Consider the following 20,454-nt stretch of genomic DNA (forward strand, 5'->3'; position numbering starts at 1 on the left):
AACCAACATTCATAAGACAAACTAACATCTTAACATTATTTCCCCTCTTTTACCCATTCAGACTATGCCTCGATCCCTGTATCACAGAGCCCTGTTGTTCCAAGGTTGAGCATACATCACATTATGGGGATGTGAGTCTCATTTATTGTCTTGAGTCTGCATTGGGGTCAGGAAATGGATAGGGAGAAAGCAGCTAAGGAGGATAGTAGTCTGTGACTGTGGATCCCCTATATGTTCATCAAGTTAGTAGTTAATGCAGGCATAATTTATAATCCTGGTGTGGTGTTGTGGGTTAATGTGTTGAACTGCAAAGTTGGTTTAAACTGCAAGGTTGGAAGTTCAAGCTTACCAGCTTCTCAGAAACTCTATGCAGGTTTGCTATGAGTTGGAATTAACTCTAACAGCACTTAACAGCAACAACAGCAACTATTGGCAGAGCTCATCATCTCCAGGAAAAGTTTTTCCTGCTGAGTAGTCTTCCCAGTGCCCCTTTCATGTCTTTGTTCCTTAGACTATAGATGAAGGGGTTCATCATGGGAGTTACGATGGTATACATGATGGCAGCCACCTTATCCCTTTCTGCTGAGTAGGAAGAAGCAGGAAGAAAGTAGACCCCAGTGATGGACCCATAAAAAAGGGACACTGCTGTGAGATGGGAACCACAAGTAGAGAACGTTTTCCACTTTCCCTTGGCTGATGGAATCCCACACACAATGCTGCCAATAAGGGCATATGAAACAAGAATGAAAGTAAAAGGGATGAAGATGACTGCTCCGCCAATAACTAGGATCAATAAGTCATTGCTATAGGTGTCTGAGCAAGCAAGTCTTAAAACAGATTCCAGGTCACAGTAGAAGTGTAGAATTGTTCTATGGTCACAGAAAGACAAGTGGCTCAGCATACTGAGATGCAGTACTGAAACAAAGTTGGAGATGACCCACGGGATCAGTACCAAAAGGGCACAGCGCTTGGGACTCAGTAACGCAGTATAGTGCAATGGTTGACAGATGGCAATGTATCGATCATATGCCATTGCTGACAGGAGGAAATTGTCCAGGTCAACCAGCAACATAAAAAAATACATTTGTGTAAGGCATCCTGCAAACGAGATAGTTGGACTCTGGCTTTGGATGTCTACCAACATTTTGGGGACTGTGGTGGTAGTGAAGCAGATGTCAGCAAAGGATAGATTGGCAAGGAAGAAATACATGGGGCTGTGGAGAGAAGGGTCACTGCTGATAGCCAGGATAATAAGTAAGTTTCCCACCATGGTGGCTAGATACATGCACAGAAAAAGCACAAAGAGAAGCTGCTGCTGTTTAGACCCAACTGTGAGTCCCAGAAGAAAGAATTCAGAGATCATAGTTTGGTTATCTTGGTGCATGGTTCTGCTGTATCTGGGGAAAAAAAAAAAACAAAAACAAAAAACTACTTCAGTGTAAAATGGTAACATGATACAAAGTCCAATCAGGGAACACAATATTAGATTATAAGACAGGATCAGGCTTTGGAACCAGACAACATGGGTCATATTCTATTAAAATACAAGATCCATGAAAGCAGGGATTCTATCTGCTTTGATTATTGTTAGTATACCAGTGCCTGGTACATAGAAGGTGCTCAATAAATATTGGTTGAATTTATGCAAGAGTGAATAAAATAAAAAAGAATATTCTGGTTTACTACTATCTTCATGGTCTTGTTATCTGTGTTTTTATAAGCATGTTTAATTAACTTTAAAATTTAGACAAAATCTACTTCACAGTATTATTATGAGGATTGTAGAAACATGTAAGTGTTCACAACTGTATTTGTTATTGCTGCACAAACAGTAACTGCTAGCAGACTCCAAAGGCAAAAAGAAACCTCCAGAGAACATCTGAACCAGCATCTGTCTTTGGGCCAGTGAGAATCCAAAATACTCATGCGATGGTTTTTCTTTTTAGGTACTTCAAGGACCGAGACCCCATTGTCCCCTTCCAGCATTCATTTCCAAGTTTTCTCCTCCAAGGAATTAGTTTCTTCTTTGCATCTTCCTGAATATTTCCCAGTTTTCACATTTCAATGAGAGTGTGGCCATCTGCGTTGCATGCTGCTAGTTGAAGTATGCAATATGGAGGTCATATTTAATAATCTTAACGAGACCTTTTTAAATAGACTTGATTGGTCATTATCCAAAATAATGAAAGCACAGAGGGTAAGAGTTTAGGAATTAGTGTTTTTTGTGGGCTTACCATTGAGAGAATGGCACAGGACCGGCAGTATTTCATGCTGTTGTGCACAGACTCGACAACACCTAAAAAACAACAACCATGTTTCAGTCACTCTGCTAAGTGCTTTGCTTAGATTACTTTATCAAACATTCACAACAATCTTAGGCGTTAAGTAGAGAAAACAAAATGCCTTACAACTGAACCAATAAATAATGCCATAATAAATGGAGAAAAGATCGAAATAGTCAAAGACTTCATTATGCTTGACTCTATCATCAACACTCACGGAAGCATTAGGCAAATCTGTTGTAATAGACCTCTTTAAAGTGTTAGTGAGTAAAGATGTCATTTTGAGAACAAAGCTGTGCCTCATCCAAGAGATGATATTTTCAATCACCTCATGTGCAAGTTGAACAGTGCATTTGAAAGATGGTGTTGGAGAAGAGTATGAAAAGTACCATGAACTGCCAGAAGAACAAAGAAATCCGTGTTGTGAGAAGTACAGTCAGAATGCTCCTTAGAAGCCAAGATGGCAAGACTTTGTCGCTCATTCTTCAGACATGTTATCAGGAGATACCAGTCCCTGAAGATGGACATCATGCACAGTAAAATGGAGAGTCAGCAAAAAGGAAGAAGACCCCCAACGAGATGGATTAACATAGTGGCAGCAGCAATAGGCTCAAATGTAACAATTGTGAGGATGGCGCTGGACTGGGCAGTATTTCATTTGTTGTGCACTGTGTGCAGGGTCTCTATGAGTTGGAATCAACTCAATAGTATCTAACAGTAAGAATAGAAACAACAACTAATAATATGAACAGTGTATAGATTAGAAAATAAAAGATTCAAAAGGTTAAATTACTTTGTCAAACTAATACATAGGCAGTGTAGTAGAGTCAGGTTTCTGAGCTCAGTTAGTTTGACTTCAGGATCCTTTTGCTTAACTATTATGCTATATTGTCAGTATTCTGCTTCTGACGTCTTCTTTAAATGAAGAGAGGAGTTCCTAATACCTTGATCAGCCAAAATCATAGAGGTAGTAAATGGTGGAGCTGGACTTTGAATCAAAGCCTCTTTGTCACATCTATATAGGGACAAATGAGAGCAAATTATTTTACAAATAGGAAGTTTTACCTTGCTTATTCCAATTTACACCTTATCTATGCCACTCTGAAATCAATGTTACACACTTGCTATCTAATCTCAAAGTATCTTTACGCAACTTTTCAAGTCTAACGCAACTGGATTTCTATTGGATAAATTCGTGGTCTTCTGCTGGTTTGCTATTTAACATTGTTTTCTCTGTTAAAAAAAAAAGAGTTTGGCAACACTAATGACAAATCAAACTATATTGCAGTAGAAACATTGTACTTATTTAAGAACACGTACATTTTTTTTCCTTAAGTACTGTGGCAGTAATTATTTGCATACTAACAAATAAATGTGTTAATTACAAATCAGGCAGGATCAGGTCTGTTGGGACTTCTGCTGAACAACACTTAGCCTTTTCATACGTACAAAGTGTACTGAAAATAATAAAGTGACATATTATTATGTACATGTAATCTAGGCTTTTAAAAATGCAGATTGAATTAGCAAAGTTGGATATTCCACATTTCTGATTTGACCTTCAAGGTGCTGTACCAGCTAGCACCATTTAACTATCTGTTCTCATTTGTTTTCCTCAAGATGGCACTATATTTTGCAACCAAGGAAATGTCTATGTTCAGTGTCTCAACCTTTACATCAAGTTAGTAAATTGGTACAATGCTTTTGCAGTGAATGTCAGGAACAAATGTTTCTGTGTTTGGGTTGAGGTCCTTCTCTAGACAAACTTACCCAGATGTTTTGTGACTGTTCCAGAAATAAAGTGTTCCACTACCTCCACATTAAAAAAAAAAAAAAAAAATCAGTGATTTTTTTTTTCCAGCCAGGGATATGAACCATTCCTCCTCTTAATATAGAAAAAGGCAGAAAGCAAGACTAGAATATGACTTTAAACCTCAACTGTTTGTGTTGTCTCTGCTGCTGGATTTAGAAAAGGATCACCCTAGGGTCAGCACACAATCCTCTAGGCTCTTTATTACAAACCATTCTCAATCCCATTCTCTCTGGACCAAATCCTCCCTAGTGGGATATATTAGTATTTACTGATTTCCTAGGATTTAAAAACATACATATACATATGGGTTCCTGGTGTTTTGCTGTAGGATAAGCACTGCACTTATCCTACAAAACTTCATGTTTTGCTGTAGGATAAGTGATAAGATTGGCAGTTCAAACCAACCACCACTCCTTGGGAACTGTATACAGTGTCACTATGATTCAAAACCAACTGCAGAGCACTTAACAACAACATATATGGTGGTGGTGGTTATGTGCTGCGGAGTCGGTTCCAACTCATAGCGACCCTGTATAGGGTTTCCGAGGCTGTATATCTTTACAGGAACAGAAAGCCTCATCTTTCTCCCATTGAACATCTGGTAGTGACCTTAAGGTTCACAGCCCAATTCATAATCACTACACTACCAGAGCTCCTTAACAACATATATAGCCATATAATAGGTTTTGGTGTGGAGTTGTATGATACACATTGGACTGTGGTCCAAGCCCACTAGCCACTCCTTGAAATCAGAACTGACTTGAGTTTATGCGCTGGACTGCGAAGTCAGTTTGAACTTCAAGGTCAGTGGTTCAAGCTCACCAGCCGTTCCTAGGAAACCCTATGCAGGGTAGCTATGGGTAAGAACAGAATCAACAGCACTTACCAACAACATATATACACAGTCCTGGTGTGGCGCTGTGAGTTAATGCACGCACTGGATTGCAAAGTTGGTTTGAACTGCAAGGTTGACAGTTCAAGTTCACCAGCTGCTCCTTGGAAACAGGGTTGCTATGAGTTGGAACTGACTCAACAGCACTTAACAACAACAATAACATTATATACATACACACACACGTATGCATACACACACACATTTACAGGAGTAGGTCAAAAAGTGTTGTTATTAGGGCTTCAGTTCATGCATTCAGTTTATTTCAAATAAAATGTGTTCAGACATGCCTCTGTGTGATCAATGGATTCCTGTAGACACGTTTTTTTTTCAGTAATATATTTGTCTTAGTCTTGTGTGGGTGCCTTTCAATTGAAATAATGGCTTCTGAGAAGACCTGCTAGGCCAGTTAAATTCATGGTACAAAGGGCATTTCAGAAGGTTCCGATGACTTTTTATATTGGGGATTCCAAAGGAGTAATCATGTAAGGTTTTCTCAAAAGGCACAGGAGGATTAGCGTGCTTATTAGGAAGAAATTTTAAGAAAATTGAAAGCTGCATTAGTGATTAAAAGGCAAGGAATGTTGTGTTAAGGAATTTTTACCATCACAACAATGCACTTTCTCATTCTTCAAGTTTAGCAAGGGTTATCCTATGAGAATTTATTTGGGAAACCGTACCACATCCACCCTGCAATCCTGATCTTGCCTCTTAAGACTTCTTTTTGTAGCCCAAATTCAAAGACCATTTCAAAGGAATATGATTTGAGTTCCCAGAGGATGCTAAAATTGCCATTTTGATGTGGTGTAAATCAAAGAACTCAGATTTCTTCGGGAAACAGAAATACATAAACATTATCTTTAGAAGTGTGCAGACCTAGATGGAGGGTATGTCTCAAAACAATAGATTCACATATTGATGTTTTTGTTTAATATAGGTTTCGGTGATTTTGTAACAATATATTTTACTTACCCTGGTTATTAAGCGCAGTCGAGTTGGTTTCAATTAATAGCGACCCTATATAAGGTTTCTGAGGAGCAGCTGTTGAGTTTGAACTGCCGACCCCAAGATTAATACTGCAAGGTCTGCAGTTCAAACTCACCAACTCAGAACCTATACAGGGTCACTATGTGTCAGAACCAATTCAATGGATGGCATTTAACAACAACAGCTATATATCCTTTTAATATTCTTCTACAACATCAGAACTCAAATGCATCAATCTTCAATGGTCTTCCTTATTCACTGTGCAACTTTCACACACATATGAGACTATTGAAAAGATCATGACTTGGGCCAGGTGCACTGTAGTGCTCAGACTGACATCTTTGCTCTTGAACACTTTAAAGAGGTCTTGTGCAGTGGATTTGCCTAATGTATTACATATTTTTTATTTCTTGACTGCTGTCGGGGTCTGACCTCGAATAGGGGTGAGGTTCACGAGGATTTGGTTCACGAGGAGGGGAGATCCAGCGGCGATATGGATAGCAAAAGAATACACAGACAAACAGAAGAAGGGAGACAATGAGGCACCCCAAAGCCAGGGTGGATACATCACTGGTGGGCAGGCTTGGGACTACAGGCATCATGGCCTCTGCAGGCAGCAACTCACTGCCCTGCAATCTTTACTGCATGCCTTCCAACCAGTAATGCACCTCAATCTTTACTCCATGCCTTCCAACCAGTAATGCACACCTGGGGAGGTCCGGGCCTCTGTTTTATTTAGGGGAGGAGCTTCACACCAAGCTGGGAGGGATCTTTACAGAAGAATGGTATTATTCAGACAAGACAATCTTTAAGATAAGTTAAACCAGTAAACCTTACTTAAACCAATATTCCTTTCTTCCTTACTGGGTTTAACCTTCACTTGGATCAAACTGATTGAACCCAGGGTGGTCCGAGGGAGTTGCCCCCATTGTCCTTAATCCCATATTCCCAGAATTTACCGCTCCACCCCAAGTGAATATACCCCAGGCAGTTCCTCTCCAGAGCCTCCCTGCTTAATCCCAGCAAACCTGTCCTTGTCCGTCCTCTGAGGAAGTTTTACTGCCTTGGTTCTAGGGGGAAAATCTTGAACTTAGAAACTTAGGGGAATATTGCATTTCTCTGTGGACATCCAGGGCTCATGTTTGGAATTAAATAAATATGACTAAACAATTTGATGAAAAACAATTTGCTATTAACTGCCAAGTGGCTAGATCTGTTAAACTCGGGCCTATAGGGCCTTGAACCTCTGCACAGTCTGCAACAGACTGCTACTTCCATGAGTGTTGATGGTAGATCGAAGCAGAATGAAGTCTTTGACAACTTCAGTCTTTTCTCCATTTATCTGATGTTATTTATTGCTCCATTTGTGAAGATTTTTGTTTTCTTTGCATTGAGGTGCAACACATACTAAAGGTTGTAGTCTTTGATCTTCATCAGTAAATATTTTAAATCCTCTTTATTTTCAGCAAGCAAGGTTGTATCATGTGCACATCACAGGTTGTTAATGAGTCTACCTCCAATCCTGATGCCATGTTCTTCTTCACATAATCCAGCTTCTCAGATTATTTGCTCAGCATACAGACAGAATAAATTTGGTTCAAGAATACAGTCCTGGAGCACACCTTTCCTGGTTTTGTCCTGTTCGAATTATTGCTTCTTGGTCTATATACAAATTCCTTATGAGCACAATTAAGTGTTCCTGAATACTCATAACTCCTCAACGTGGTCCATAGTTTGTCATAAATCACACAGTCAAAAACCGTTGCATAGTCAATAAACACAGGTAAACATTCTCTGCTTCAGCCAAGATCCATCTGACATCAGCTATTATATCCTTTGTTCCACATCCGCATCTGAATCCAGCTTGAATCTCTGGCAGTTCCCAGTCAGTGTACTGTTACAGCTGTTTATGAATAATCTTGAAAAAAGTGTTACCTGCATGTGATATTAGTGATATTGTCCAATGATTGATTAGGCACAAATTTGTATCTCTTCCAATCAGGTAGGCTAGCTTGGCATAGTTGAGTTAGTGCCTCCAGTGCTGCCTCAGTTTGTTGAAAGATTTCTATTTGTATTCCACCAATTCCCAGAATCTTGTTCTTTGCCAATCCTTCAATGCACCTTGGACTTCTTCCTTCAGTGCCATTGGCTATTGATCATACGCTATCTCTTGAAACAGTTCAACATCAACTATTTCTTTTTAGCCCAGTGATTCTGTGTATTCCTTCCACCTTCTTTCTATGCTTTCTGCAACATTCAATATTTTGCCCAAAGAATCCTTCAGTATTATAAGTCGAGGCCTGAACTTTTTCCTCAGTTCTTTTAGCTTGAGAAATGCTGAGCGTGTTTTCCCTTTTGTGCTCTAACTCCAGTTCACTGCACATTTCACAATAGTATTTGACTTTGTCTTCCAGAGCTGCCCTTTGAAATTTTCTGTTCAACTATTTCACCTCCTAATTTCTTCCATTTGCTTTAGCATCTCTACATTGGAAAGAAAGTTTCAGAGTCTCTTCTGACATCCATTTTGATCTTTTCTTTCTTTCTTGCCTTCTTAATGACCTTTTCATTTTTCTTGTATGATGCTGTTGGTGTCATCCCACAACCCTTATGTATCAGCGTGGTTAGGTTTCAAAGATCAGGCTGTTATGTGAAAATGGGTGTTGTTTGCAATAACGGAGGGTAACATATCACCTCACCTCCTCATCTGTACTGTGAATATCCTGCCTGGTCCCAGCTGAAGTCACCTGACACTGCTGCCTCCCCTTCTCCCACTGCCACCTCAGAACAGCTTGGCCCACACTACACCCACAGGGGAGGACTGCCTATACTTCCAGAACCAGGGTGGTGCCAAGGCTGCACCCTTATCCTCAAGGTCCCTTCCCTTTTATGCCCTCAACATATTATCAGGATGTGTGGCTTTGGCTCATATTCACAATGGCTCCCAAATTCCCTTGGTGACTTTTTCTTGGGTAAGGGGTTCCCTGTCAGTGGGTGGGAGGGCTTGGGTACTGCAGGGGAGGGGTACATGGTGGCTGCTGCATCTTCTCACCGGTTCTTCATTCAAGTATCACTGGGCGCTCACTGGGCCACTCTGCCCACAATTGTCCCCATATCCCTGAAAGAATTAACAGCTTCCTCCAAGGATGAGAGGGCCTTCTCCAGTCTGCCTTTATGCACTGTGGGCTAATGCACTGGACTGCAAGGTTGGTTTGAACTGCAAGGTTGATGGTTCAAGCTCACAGCTGCTCCTCAGAAACCCTATACAGGGTTGCTACAGGTCGGAACCTACTCAAAGGCACTAAACAACAACTACTCAGCCACTTACCCTGCTCCCACCCAAGTAGCTTGTCCCACCCTCACTTGTTCCCACCCAGGAATGGTCATTGAGGACTAGATGCTGGTCAGGCGATCTGGGGTCGTGTTGGCCCCAGGCACCCTATGGTTTCAACTTATGACTCCTAATTATGGCCTGGCCCATGGGACTGGAAACTGGGGATAGATCACAGGGTCTTACTTCTTCCTCAGCCCCAAGAATGCCCCACCTTCAGGACACCAGATGCTCATGCCCTGGTCTCAGTCCTCTCTGGGCACCTAAGACACAACGTGCAATGTTCCGTCCCCACCGACCTCATTCCAGCCCCAAATTCTCTCCATCCAGCACTCTGGAGCCTTGAGAAGGCTGTGCCCCATCTCCCCTCTTAATCAGAGAAATGCTATTCTGTGTAAGCTTCCTTTCTATGTGTGTACAGGGTGTGCCAGTCAGGGATCCCGTCAGGGACTTCGGCATACATTATTGCCAGATGAACATTGTTAATGTACAAAAAAGTCAGATAGTAGAGTTTTTACTATTATAAATGTAAAATGTTAGGTAAGTGAAGAGTAGGTTATATACTATATGTGTATATATGAGGGGCCTTCAAAAATTCATGTAAAGATTCCGTTATCTTTTGATTCCATTTTTCCATGAACTTTTTGAAGCCCACACATATATCCTGGGGAGAAAGGTGGCTCTGTAGGATAAACACTAGACTGCAAACCACAAGGTCAATGGTTTAAGGCCAACAGTTGCTCTGATGGAGAATGATGAGATTTTCTACTCCCACAAGGATTTACAGCCTTAGACATCCTATATAGGGTCGCTATGAGTCGTTACCTACTTGATGGCACTTACCAGCAATAATGTATATTTGAGAGTCAGTTACAAATGAAGAGAATTTTTGTCCCCAGGATGGCATTTGGACTTGGAGTTGACTTAAGACTTCTGATAATATGGTGGGATGAAATTGTTTTGCATGTGGCACGGACTTGCATTATGGGAAGCCAAAGGGTAGAATGTAATGGGTTAAACTGTATCCACCCCCCCCCCCCAAATACGTGTCAATTTGGCTGTAGCATGATTCTCAGTGATGTGACAATTAGGCAATAATCAAATTTCACAGTGATGTAATGATGTGGTCATCCTCCATATTGTGAACTGATATGGAGCACAACGTGCTGGTGGTGGCGCTGATATTCAGACACTCTTGCTCTAGATACCATGCTCTTAACCATTATATTAAACTCAGTAATCATGGGGAAGTTCTTAGCAAATATCCCGACCATCTACTCAACAGAGACAATTCTACCTTCCAAACATTGAAATGTCCATTTCAGTAACCTGTTCTTATTTCATGCTATCATACAGGGATAGCCTTGCTTCTACTAAAGGTCAATCCTTCCACCTATATTCTGGATCCTATGCCCTTCGACCTTTCCAGGTTATTTATACCATCAGTTAACTTCTTGCTTTCTTATTATCTTACATCTTTCCTTTCACTTGGATTCTTCCTTTGACTTTTAAACACCTTCTAGTCTTTCCCATAGCAAACAAACAAACAAAACAAACTCTGTTACTGAACAATCTCACTCCTATCATTAAAGACAAATTTCTTGAATTGTCTATATTTCTGTCTCCATTTCATCACCTCAACCCACTCCAATCTGTTTTTTGCCCCTCATGACTACACTGAAATAGCTTTCAATAAGGTCACAATAACACCCGTGTTGCTAAATTCACCCTTCTTGGCAACTCAACAACATTTACCTCAGATGATCATACCTCCCCCTTCTTGATGCACTCTCTTTACTTTGATTTTGAGAACTTTCACTCCCCTCATTTTCCTTCCATCTCTCTGACCATTTTTCTTTGTCTTCCATGTTGGTAGTGATATCAGAGTAGTGATATCACTCTCTCCATAGAAAAATTTATCCAATTCTGTGTAGGAATATGGATATTATCCTATCACAGACAGCAGTCACTTCAAGATAGATCTTGAAGTGTTCTTTTTGACGATGAGCGCAACGTCATTTCTCTTCAATTTGACGTTTCTGGGATAGTAAAGCATATGATTGCTCCTTTCAAACTGGCAATTTTTGACTTGCAGTCAATTTCTGCTCAGTAATGCCCAGGATATCAATGCTTATGTGTTTCATTTCATTCTTGACAACTTCTAATTTTCCTAGATGCATACTTCTTACATTCCATATTCCCATTATTGTATGTTTGTGGCTGTTTCTCCTCATTTTGAGTTGTGTCCAAACAGCATATGAAGATCCTGAAAGCTTTTCTCCGTTCATATCATTATAGCAAACTCTACTTTGAGGCGGTAGCTCTTTACCAGTTATATTTTGAGTGTCTTCCAACCTAAGGGTTTCATTTTTCGGCACTATAACTGACCATGCTTTGCTGCTATTCATAAGGTTTTCATCTTCTGGCACTCTTTGACCATGCTCTGCTGCTATTCATAAGGTTTTCAGTGGCTAATCATTCAGAAGTAGTTCTGCTCTCCTTCTTCCTAGTCTTAGTCTGGAACCTCCACTGAAACCTACTCACCATGAGTGACTTTGCTGGTGTCTTAAATACTGGTGGCATAGCTTCCAACATCCCAGCTACAGAAATGCTAACACAATGTGACAAATTGACATATGAGTGCTGGTGCAATATGATAGCCATGCACAAACCACTAAAGTATGATACATTGACAGACAAGTGGTAGTGAATATCTCATAAGCATCTTTTGTTATTTTAAAAACCTTTAAACAAAAGCCAACAAGAACTCTGACTCCTGGTGATACCTTAGCTCTATCAGTTTTGTCATTTTGTTTCTTTTATTTTCTGAAGATTCAATTCTTTAAGTCATGTGCATTCTCCATCTTAAATATTTCTCAAAGGTACTCACTTCTCCCCATCACTCTAGTATAAGTCATCATCATATTTCTGCATCGACTTCTGTTCCCTTGAGTAATCTTCACATTGACACATTTCAGTGGTTTCCTGGTCCTCTTAGTTTCATGTCTAGGATTATCAACCAATGTAGTCTGCCATGCCTGACCTTCTTATGAATTCTCACGTTGTGCTCCTCTCCCCTTCTTTCAATTCCTTGAAAGACCTGAATACTTTCCTGCCTCAATGTGTTTACTCTCTGTTTGGAAACAACGTTCCTCCTCATCTGGCTAACAACTCATGGTTCTACTTCAGATCTCTATTCAAATAACCCTTCTTCAGGTACACCTTCTATAACTCTCAAGGCTAGGTTATGGATCCCTTTCAGGGATCATCCTTACCCACCTACATTTCTCCTGTCAAGAATATTTATTGAAATGATTTATCTTGTCTGTAATTCTATACATTCTACGAAGACAGGAACTATGTCTATCTATTCTCTGCTGTATGTCCAGTGCTTATCACAGGGCTTGACAAATATTTGATACTCAATAAATAATTTATGAATGTTTGATTTAGCAGAAGAATATGTTGTTGTTAAGTACTGTGAAGTCAGTTCTGACTCATAGAGACCCTATGTAGGGTTTCCAAGGACTAGCTGGTGGACTTGAACCACCAACCTTGTGGTTTGCAGTCCACTTGCTGAACCAAAGTGCCACACCAAGAGGTAAGAATTTATATGTGTGTGTGTGTATATATATGTGTGTGTTGTTGTTGTTGTTGTTAAGTACTGTCAAGTTGATTCCTACTCATAGAGACCCTGTATAGGGTTTCCAAGAAGTGGCTGGTCAATTTGACCCACCGACCTTGTGGTCCATAGCAGAACTCATATATATATTGATTGGTTATGTGCAGTGGAGTCAGTTTCGACTCATAGCGACCTTGTATAGGGTTTTTGAGGCTGTAAGTCTTTCTCCTATGGAACAGCTGGTAGTTTTGAATTGCTGACCTATATTTAACTTTAGGAACATCAACATAAACAATTAATTTGAAGAGGTAGTGGGGATTAAGGAACACATTTTAAGAGGTGACATCTGAATTGAATCTTAAAGGATGAAAAGGGAGATAAGGGTATCCCAGCAAACTGGAATAGCATTTATAAAAATATCATGGCATGCATTTGAGGCCTAACAATATACAGTGTGTAGAAGGATTTAGAGTTGCCCAATATGGCTGTAACATAGGAGAGAATGGTAAAAGGTGAGACTAGTAAAATACGTTGTGTATAACTGTAAAGGCCTTTATGTGCACCATGTGATTAATTATGTTTGGTAATGTTTAAGAGAAATGGGGGTGGGTGGGGGTGGGCACGGTGTCTCTGTAGGATAAGCACTGGACTGTAAATGGCAAGATCACCAGTTTGAGCCCACTAGCCAGTCCATGGGAGAAAAATGAGACTTTCTGCTCCTGCAAAGATTTCCAGCCTTGGAAACTCTACACAGGGTTGCTATGAGTCAGAATCAACTCAATAACAATTAGCACAATAGGAGAAAGCATAAGTACAGGTTTGTTTTTGTGGAAAATTCAGAGTCCAGAGCAGGGTGACAGGTTCCAGAGTAGGACTTACGTCAGAAGTAGAAAACATACTGGCTATAAAATAATTGCTTATTTTGTGTCTCCACTTCTGTGACCCTAGAGACATGTCTCCCTATTTCTAGTGACTAGAGAACACATCTGGAGACCTAGGGACCTTGCAAAGAACTAGAGAAATGGCTGTGTATAAAGACTGAGGGATAAAGCATCATGTCTGCCTCTGGAAGACCCGCGAGCATCAATCCTCAGGCCAATGAAAGAATGGTGCTTCTTCCACTTTCTCTTTGTGTTCCTTTCACTTTGGTAAATCACATCACAACTTTTATTTGATTTTCCATGTTTTCAGGGGACTTGAACATTTCTAGAGGAGGTCTGTAAATCTTCGTTGTTGTTGTTAAGTGCCATTGAGTCAGTTCTGACCCATAGAAACCCTGTAGAGTGTTTCCGAGGAGCAGCTGGTGAACTTGAACCATCAACTTTGCAGTTCAAACCGGCTTTGTGGTCCAGCACATTAACCCATAGCGGTATTCAGCAAAGTAACATCTGTTTTCTGTTTTGTTTTGTTTTTTAAGGGGCACACTGGAAACAGAGGACATTGATGCTGACTTTTTCTCTTTTGCCTTTGCCTGCGTTGTGGAAACTCATTTACAAATTGTTTAGAAGCAGAGGAAGAGAGACATCCTGAGAACTGGTAACAAGCAGTAAAGCAGTTCAAGAAAAGAGCAGGGAGGTTCACAATTGGCAAATGGGTTCTTTTTTTAATATATATATATAAGTTTTTATTGTGAGGTTTACATGGAAGAATATCAGTTTTACATTCATCCGATCATATTTTCGTTTCATTGCAATGATTACAATCCCTTCCATGCATCATCAAATAACCAAAGGGTACACCCCACAGACCCACCCTCCCCACCCCTGGCCATCAGCACATAGCCCCTATCGTTCCCTGAGTTCAGTGTCCCCAGAGGCTCCATCTGTCCACATCCCTGGCATCTCTGTCTCCATCCCTGGTGTCACTGCCTCTCTGGGTAGGGTCCTGCTCTCCACTCTTCTCACTTGATGGTCCCAGGAACCTCACTCCTGGTGGCTTCAAAATCAATCACTCCCCTCCTTTTGTCAAAAAGTCAGTTCTGATGGCAATTATTCACTATTGTACAACAAGAGTCTTATCCCTATTTTCTTCCGCCAGCTCGGTCCCAACAGATTGGAAATCATTCAGTGGTGATTCTACCTTCCTCCACCCCATCTGGAACTAGGTTCCCTCTTGAAAGCTTGTAAGCTAGTCACTTTTTGCTAGGCTCACTCTTGAAAGCTTGTAAACCAGTCACTTCTTGCCTTTATAGCCACCTTCCCCTCAATTTTGGGTAGCTAATGTCTAAGTTGCCCATCCCTGTAAACCCCATCACAAGCACCGATGGGGTGGGAGTGATCCTTGCTATAAAGATGTGTTCCCTTTTTTGAGCTACTACATCCATAAGTATAGGTAAATTTCATCAAATTGTAGCAGGTTACTCTTTTTTTTTTTCTCCCCTCTTCAAATGGATTCATTTTTACTTTGAAAAGATTGATGATTCCTCATGTGGAGGCTGGATCTATGTACGCTTAAATTCTTGGTTGAATATATGTGGGGCATGAACACAGAGGACCATAAGCATGGCCACAGTTTTAGTCTCATGTTTGTTCTCAACTACCTGAGTAGCCTTGGAAACTCCTCTCTGTGGGTATTTATTATTTCATCCTCTATAAAATGAGTGGGTTAGACTAAATTATCGCTACACTTCCTTCCCACTCTGGCATTTGAAAATTCTCTGATTTCTAATTGGGTACATTTATGCATGTTGTGGAAATGTGATTGTATATGAATAAAAGGTGGGTAGTAGATATTGTACAGTTTCTTTTCAACTAATACAGTGGGTTTTGTGTATGTGTTTGTATGTATAATTCATGAAGTTTCTCAATTTAAGCTTAGAGAAATCGTGACAGTAAAATTACATTCAACCTGATAAGTTCCCCTATGTTTTATGTGTGGGTAGGGGCTTATTACAGAAGGGTGTGTTAGCTAAGAGGGGTCATCTAGGGGTGATGGTGGAAGTGGACTCCTGTTTGAGATGGGGACGACATGAAAAGGGCAGTTAAAAGATTCAAACATAGTCTCAAGTAACCTGCCTGGTAAAACTTGATGAATTTCACTTAGACATAGTTGTCAGCTTTTCAACTAAATTGGAGCCAATCTCGGCTTATATCCTAACTGGTGATCTCTCTGAAGTGGCATGCCAAACTTTCCATTTATTCATTGCTTCATTAATAGAGGAATGAGGTGGGATAAAAGCTGCTCTTCATGATTAAGGAAAAGGATTGACGTGGGAAAAGCTTCCCATCGGTATCCTCCTTCCTCCAACTCTCACTCAACTGGCAGAGGAGGCTCAGAGGTGCAGCGAATCCACTTTTTACTCTCTTTCTTTTTCTTCCCTCAGAATCATCTTTAATAATATAAAGAAATTTCATTACAGCAAGAATCAGATTACCCACAGCACCCCTATTTCATATAATCCCATATAATTAAGGCCACTACTTATTATTCTCTATTAGATGTCCTATGAGAAGGATTTTTTGTTTTTTTAAGTTTTTATTGTGAATTGAGTGAAAGTTTACAGGGTAGATCATCAGTTTTACATTCAACAGATCATATACTTTCTTTCATTACAATGGTTATAAATCCCTCCATGTACCATCAATTAAAAGTATTTGTCTCTATTAATTTTAGCTTTTTTTTTTTTTTTAAACACTCAGGCATATATAATAATTTACACCACCAAAGTGCACCTTCTTCAAGTCTGCCTCCTGGCTGCCAGCTCTTAGTCTCTCTTTTACCATGAATCTAGAGTCCTCAGCTGCTCCCTCTCTCCATGTCCTCATCTCTGCCTCCATCTCTGATGTTGCTGCTTCTCTGGATAGGGTCCCACATTCTGCTTGTGCTCTTTTCCCTTGATGGTCCTAGGGGCCTCTGTTTCTGGACTGTAAGATTAACTACTCCCCTGTTTTTGTTACAAAACTTCTACCTTCATAATTGTGAGAGTCACAATGAGTCATGATAACAATTACTATTGAATCATAAGAATCCTATCCCCATCTCTTTTCACCAGAACCATCTAGACAAGATGAAAACTATTCAATGGGGACTCTACCTTCCTCCATGAGAGGGATTATATTTTATTTCATTCTCAGGTCACTCCTTCATTATTAGCTTTATTGACATTTGGATGGCAGCTACATAAGGAATACACTGGGATATAGGGGGCTATGCAAGGGTGGTCATGAAGGAAATATTTGCACAGCTCTGTTAAACTACTTAGCTCCCAATGTTGTAGAGAAACAGAGCAGATGGTGTCATATTACCATTGAACATACCATATTTGGTACATGGGTTGTATTTTTTCGACTCTTAGCTCTTCGGTTCCCCCACAATTTCAAATGATTGTGTCAGTGGAAGAGACGCAGTGAAACAAATTTTAGAACATATAAAGCAGAAGTAAGAGATCATATGCAGAAAAGAATATATGGTGTCTATGGTGGTTGTATGCCACTGAGTCATTTCTGACTCGTAGCAGCCCTGTATAGGATTTCCAAGGCTGTAAATCTTTACAGGAGCAGAAAGCCTCATCTTTCTCTCATGGAATGACTCGTAGATTCGAACTACTGACCTTGCAGTTAGCAGCTCAGCTCTTAATCCATTACACTACCATGGCTCCTTAAAGCAGCTATATAGAACAAATAACAATAATAATTAGGGAGAGCACACACAGGCATATTGATAACCCCATAGCAGAAAGTATTTTCAAAGCAGCATTTTAACGAGGACAAACAATAAATAAATTGAGCAAAATGTAGTCACAACTGGGTGGGTTGGACCAGAAAAAGATGCCTGGGGTACTCAAATTTGGGGAAGGTGACAGTTCCCATGCCCACAATTGCTTCATAATCAGAATATCATCAGACTCTTCTAGTCAGTGCTTCAATCCTCCATACTAATCTGAAGACTTTTTAACTGGGATATGAATTTAATAGTATATTTTTGGTGACTTTTTTTTTGTCATGTGGGTCTTAGGAAGCACACTGTCCTTGGAGACATAGCTGGCAGGAAAAGTAGATGCTCATGAGCTCCTAATTGGCCTGGGAAAGGATGAAATGTTGCCACCTGAACTGCTAAAGAAACAAGTACACAGTGTACTTCTGCCCTAATGAAATTTGGAGGTTGGTGGGCGTGGAAGGTTTCCTACTTTAAGCTACTTGGATAAACTGTCCAGAAAGTTGGAAGTGAACACTGAAGCAAAGAATGAAGGTCACAGTGACCAACGCGATAGCAGTTCTTAAATCTCCGTTGAATTCTCTTAGAACCAATATGAGTGTAGGGTCATCTGGGATACTTAACAGGTGTTCAGAGAGGAAAATATTTTCTGAAAAGCAAGGGCTTTGTGTCCAAAATCTGGCAGAAAATCTAATTTTCAGTGTGGCTTTGAACATCCAATTACTTTCCTAATATGGATATTTGATTTCTTAAAACACAATGAAAGTTTTTCCCTAGTGATGGAACTTGATCCAATCAGATGACTACACAACAGTTTTTATATTTGACACATGGTATTTTGGAAGAATACTAGGTTACAGAAGGGGATGCCAGGAGTTGAAAATTGGAAATACGGAAGTGCTTTAGTAAGTTGCACAGATTGACACATCCAAAGAGATTTGTGATTGTGGACTCTATCCAATCAGCTGCATCACCTGTGAGAACTGCCTGCCACTTTTCATCTATTCTCTATCAGTTCCATTACTATTTTGAAAACAGGACCTGCCATGAAACATGTTAGGAAAAGGAATCTAATGCCACAAATTTGAGTTTATCTTCTTAGGAATTAAAGAGAAACTGGCTTTTCAAGGGGTCTTTTTTGTGGGGTCACCACTCATCTATCAATTTGTCATACTGTGGTGGCTTGTATGTTGCTGTAATGATGGCAGTTATGCCACTGGTATTTTAAATATCAGCATGGTGGACAGATTTCAGCTAAGATTCTAGATTAAGACCAACTAGGAAGAAGGTGAAACAGACTACTTCTGAATGGTTAGCCAATGAAAACTTTAGAGTATCAACAGAACATTTTCAGATAGAGTGTTGGAAGATGAAAACGTTATGAATAGTAGAACATTGTCAAAGATAGTGCCAGAAGATGAGTCCCTCAAGTTGGAAAGCACTCAAAATATGACTGGGGAAAAGCTGCCTCCTCAAAGTAGAGTTGACCTGACATGAATGGAACAAAGCTTTCAGGACCTTCATTTGCTGATGGGGCACAACTCAAAATGAGGAGAAACAGCTGCTAACATCCATTAATAATCAGAGCATGGAATGCACAAAGTATGAATCTAGGAAAATTGGAAGTTGTCAAAAGGAAAAGGAATGCATATAGATCAATATCCTAGGAATTAGTGAGCTAAAATGGATAGGTATTGGCCATTTTGAATCAGACAATCATATGGTTTACTATGCTGGTAATGTCAAATTGAAGAACAATGATGTTTCATTCATCATCAAAAAGAGCATTTCAAGATCTATATTGAAGTATAATGCTGTCTGTGATGGATAATATCCTCTGTGATGAATAGTATCCATACACCTACAAGGAAGACAAGTAACTACCACTATTATTCAAATTTACACACCAAATACTAAAGCTAGTGATGATGGAAAAAATTAAAGAACTCTACCAGCTTCTTCAGTCATATCTTGATCAAACATGCAATCAAGATTCATTGGTAACTACTGGTGAATGGGGTATGAAAGTTGGCAACAAATTAGAAGAATCAGTAGTTGGAAAATATGGCCTTGGTGATATAATTGATGCTGGATATCACATGATAAAAATTTGCAAGAACAATTACTTATTTTTTGCAAATACATTTTTTTAACCAACATAACTGTGACTGTACACATGAACCTTACCAGATAAAATATACAGGAATCAAATTTACTACATTTGTAGAAAGAGACATTGGAGAAGCTCAATCTCATCAGCCAAATGAAGGCCAGGGGAAGACTGTAATAGACCAATAAATTACTCTATGCAGCATCAGGCTGAAGCTGAAGAAAATTAAAACAAGCCCGCAAGAGATAAAATATGACCTTGAACATATCTCACTTGAATTTAGAGGCCATCTGAAAAACACATTTTATGCATTAAACACTAATGCCCACAGACCAAAAGAGTTGTGGGATGAAATCAAGAACATTATCCATGAAGAAAACAAAGTGTCATTAAAAAGATAGAGAAGGAAGAAAAGAAATGGTTGTCAAAACAGACTCTGAAACTTGCTCTTGAGTGTACACAAGTTAAAGTGAATGGAAGAAATGAGGAACTAAAATAATTGAGAAGATAATTTCAAAGGGCAGATCAATAAGTCAAAGTTAAGAACAATATTGTAATGTACAAAGAACTGTAGTTAGTAAACCAAAAGGTAAGAACACAATCAGCATTTGTCAAACTGAATGACCTGAAGAAAAACTTCAAGCCTCAGATTGCAATATTGAAGAATTCTATGGGCAAATATGTCACTCTTTCTTCCTAGTCTGTCTTTGTTTTGTAGCTCATCTGAAACCTGTCCACCATGGGTGACCCTGCTGGTTATTTAAAAC

General features: G+C 39.8%; 1 protein-coding gene across 1 annotated transcript; it reads right to left on the minus strand.

The window, feature by feature from the left end:
* Window positions 1-442: 442 nt before the first annotated feature.
* LOC102842982 (olfactory receptor 1468-like) lies at window positions 443-1,384 on the minus strand. The gene has a single exon (XM_006862860.1). The coding sequence runs from the start codon at window positions 1,382-1,384 to the stop codon at window positions 443-445; it is 942 nt and encodes a 313-aa protein (XP_006862922.1).
* Window positions 1,385-20,454: the final 19,070 nt, after the last annotated feature.

Source organism: Chrysochloris asiatica, unplaced genomic scaffold (assembly GCF_000296735.1).
Source record: "Chrysochloris asiatica unplaced genomic scaffold, ChrAsi1.0 scaffold00051, whole genome shotgun sequence".
NCBI classification, from domain to species: domain Eukaryota; kingdom Metazoa; phylum Chordata; class Mammalia; order Afrosoricida; family Chrysochloridae; genus Chrysochloris; species Chrysochloris asiatica.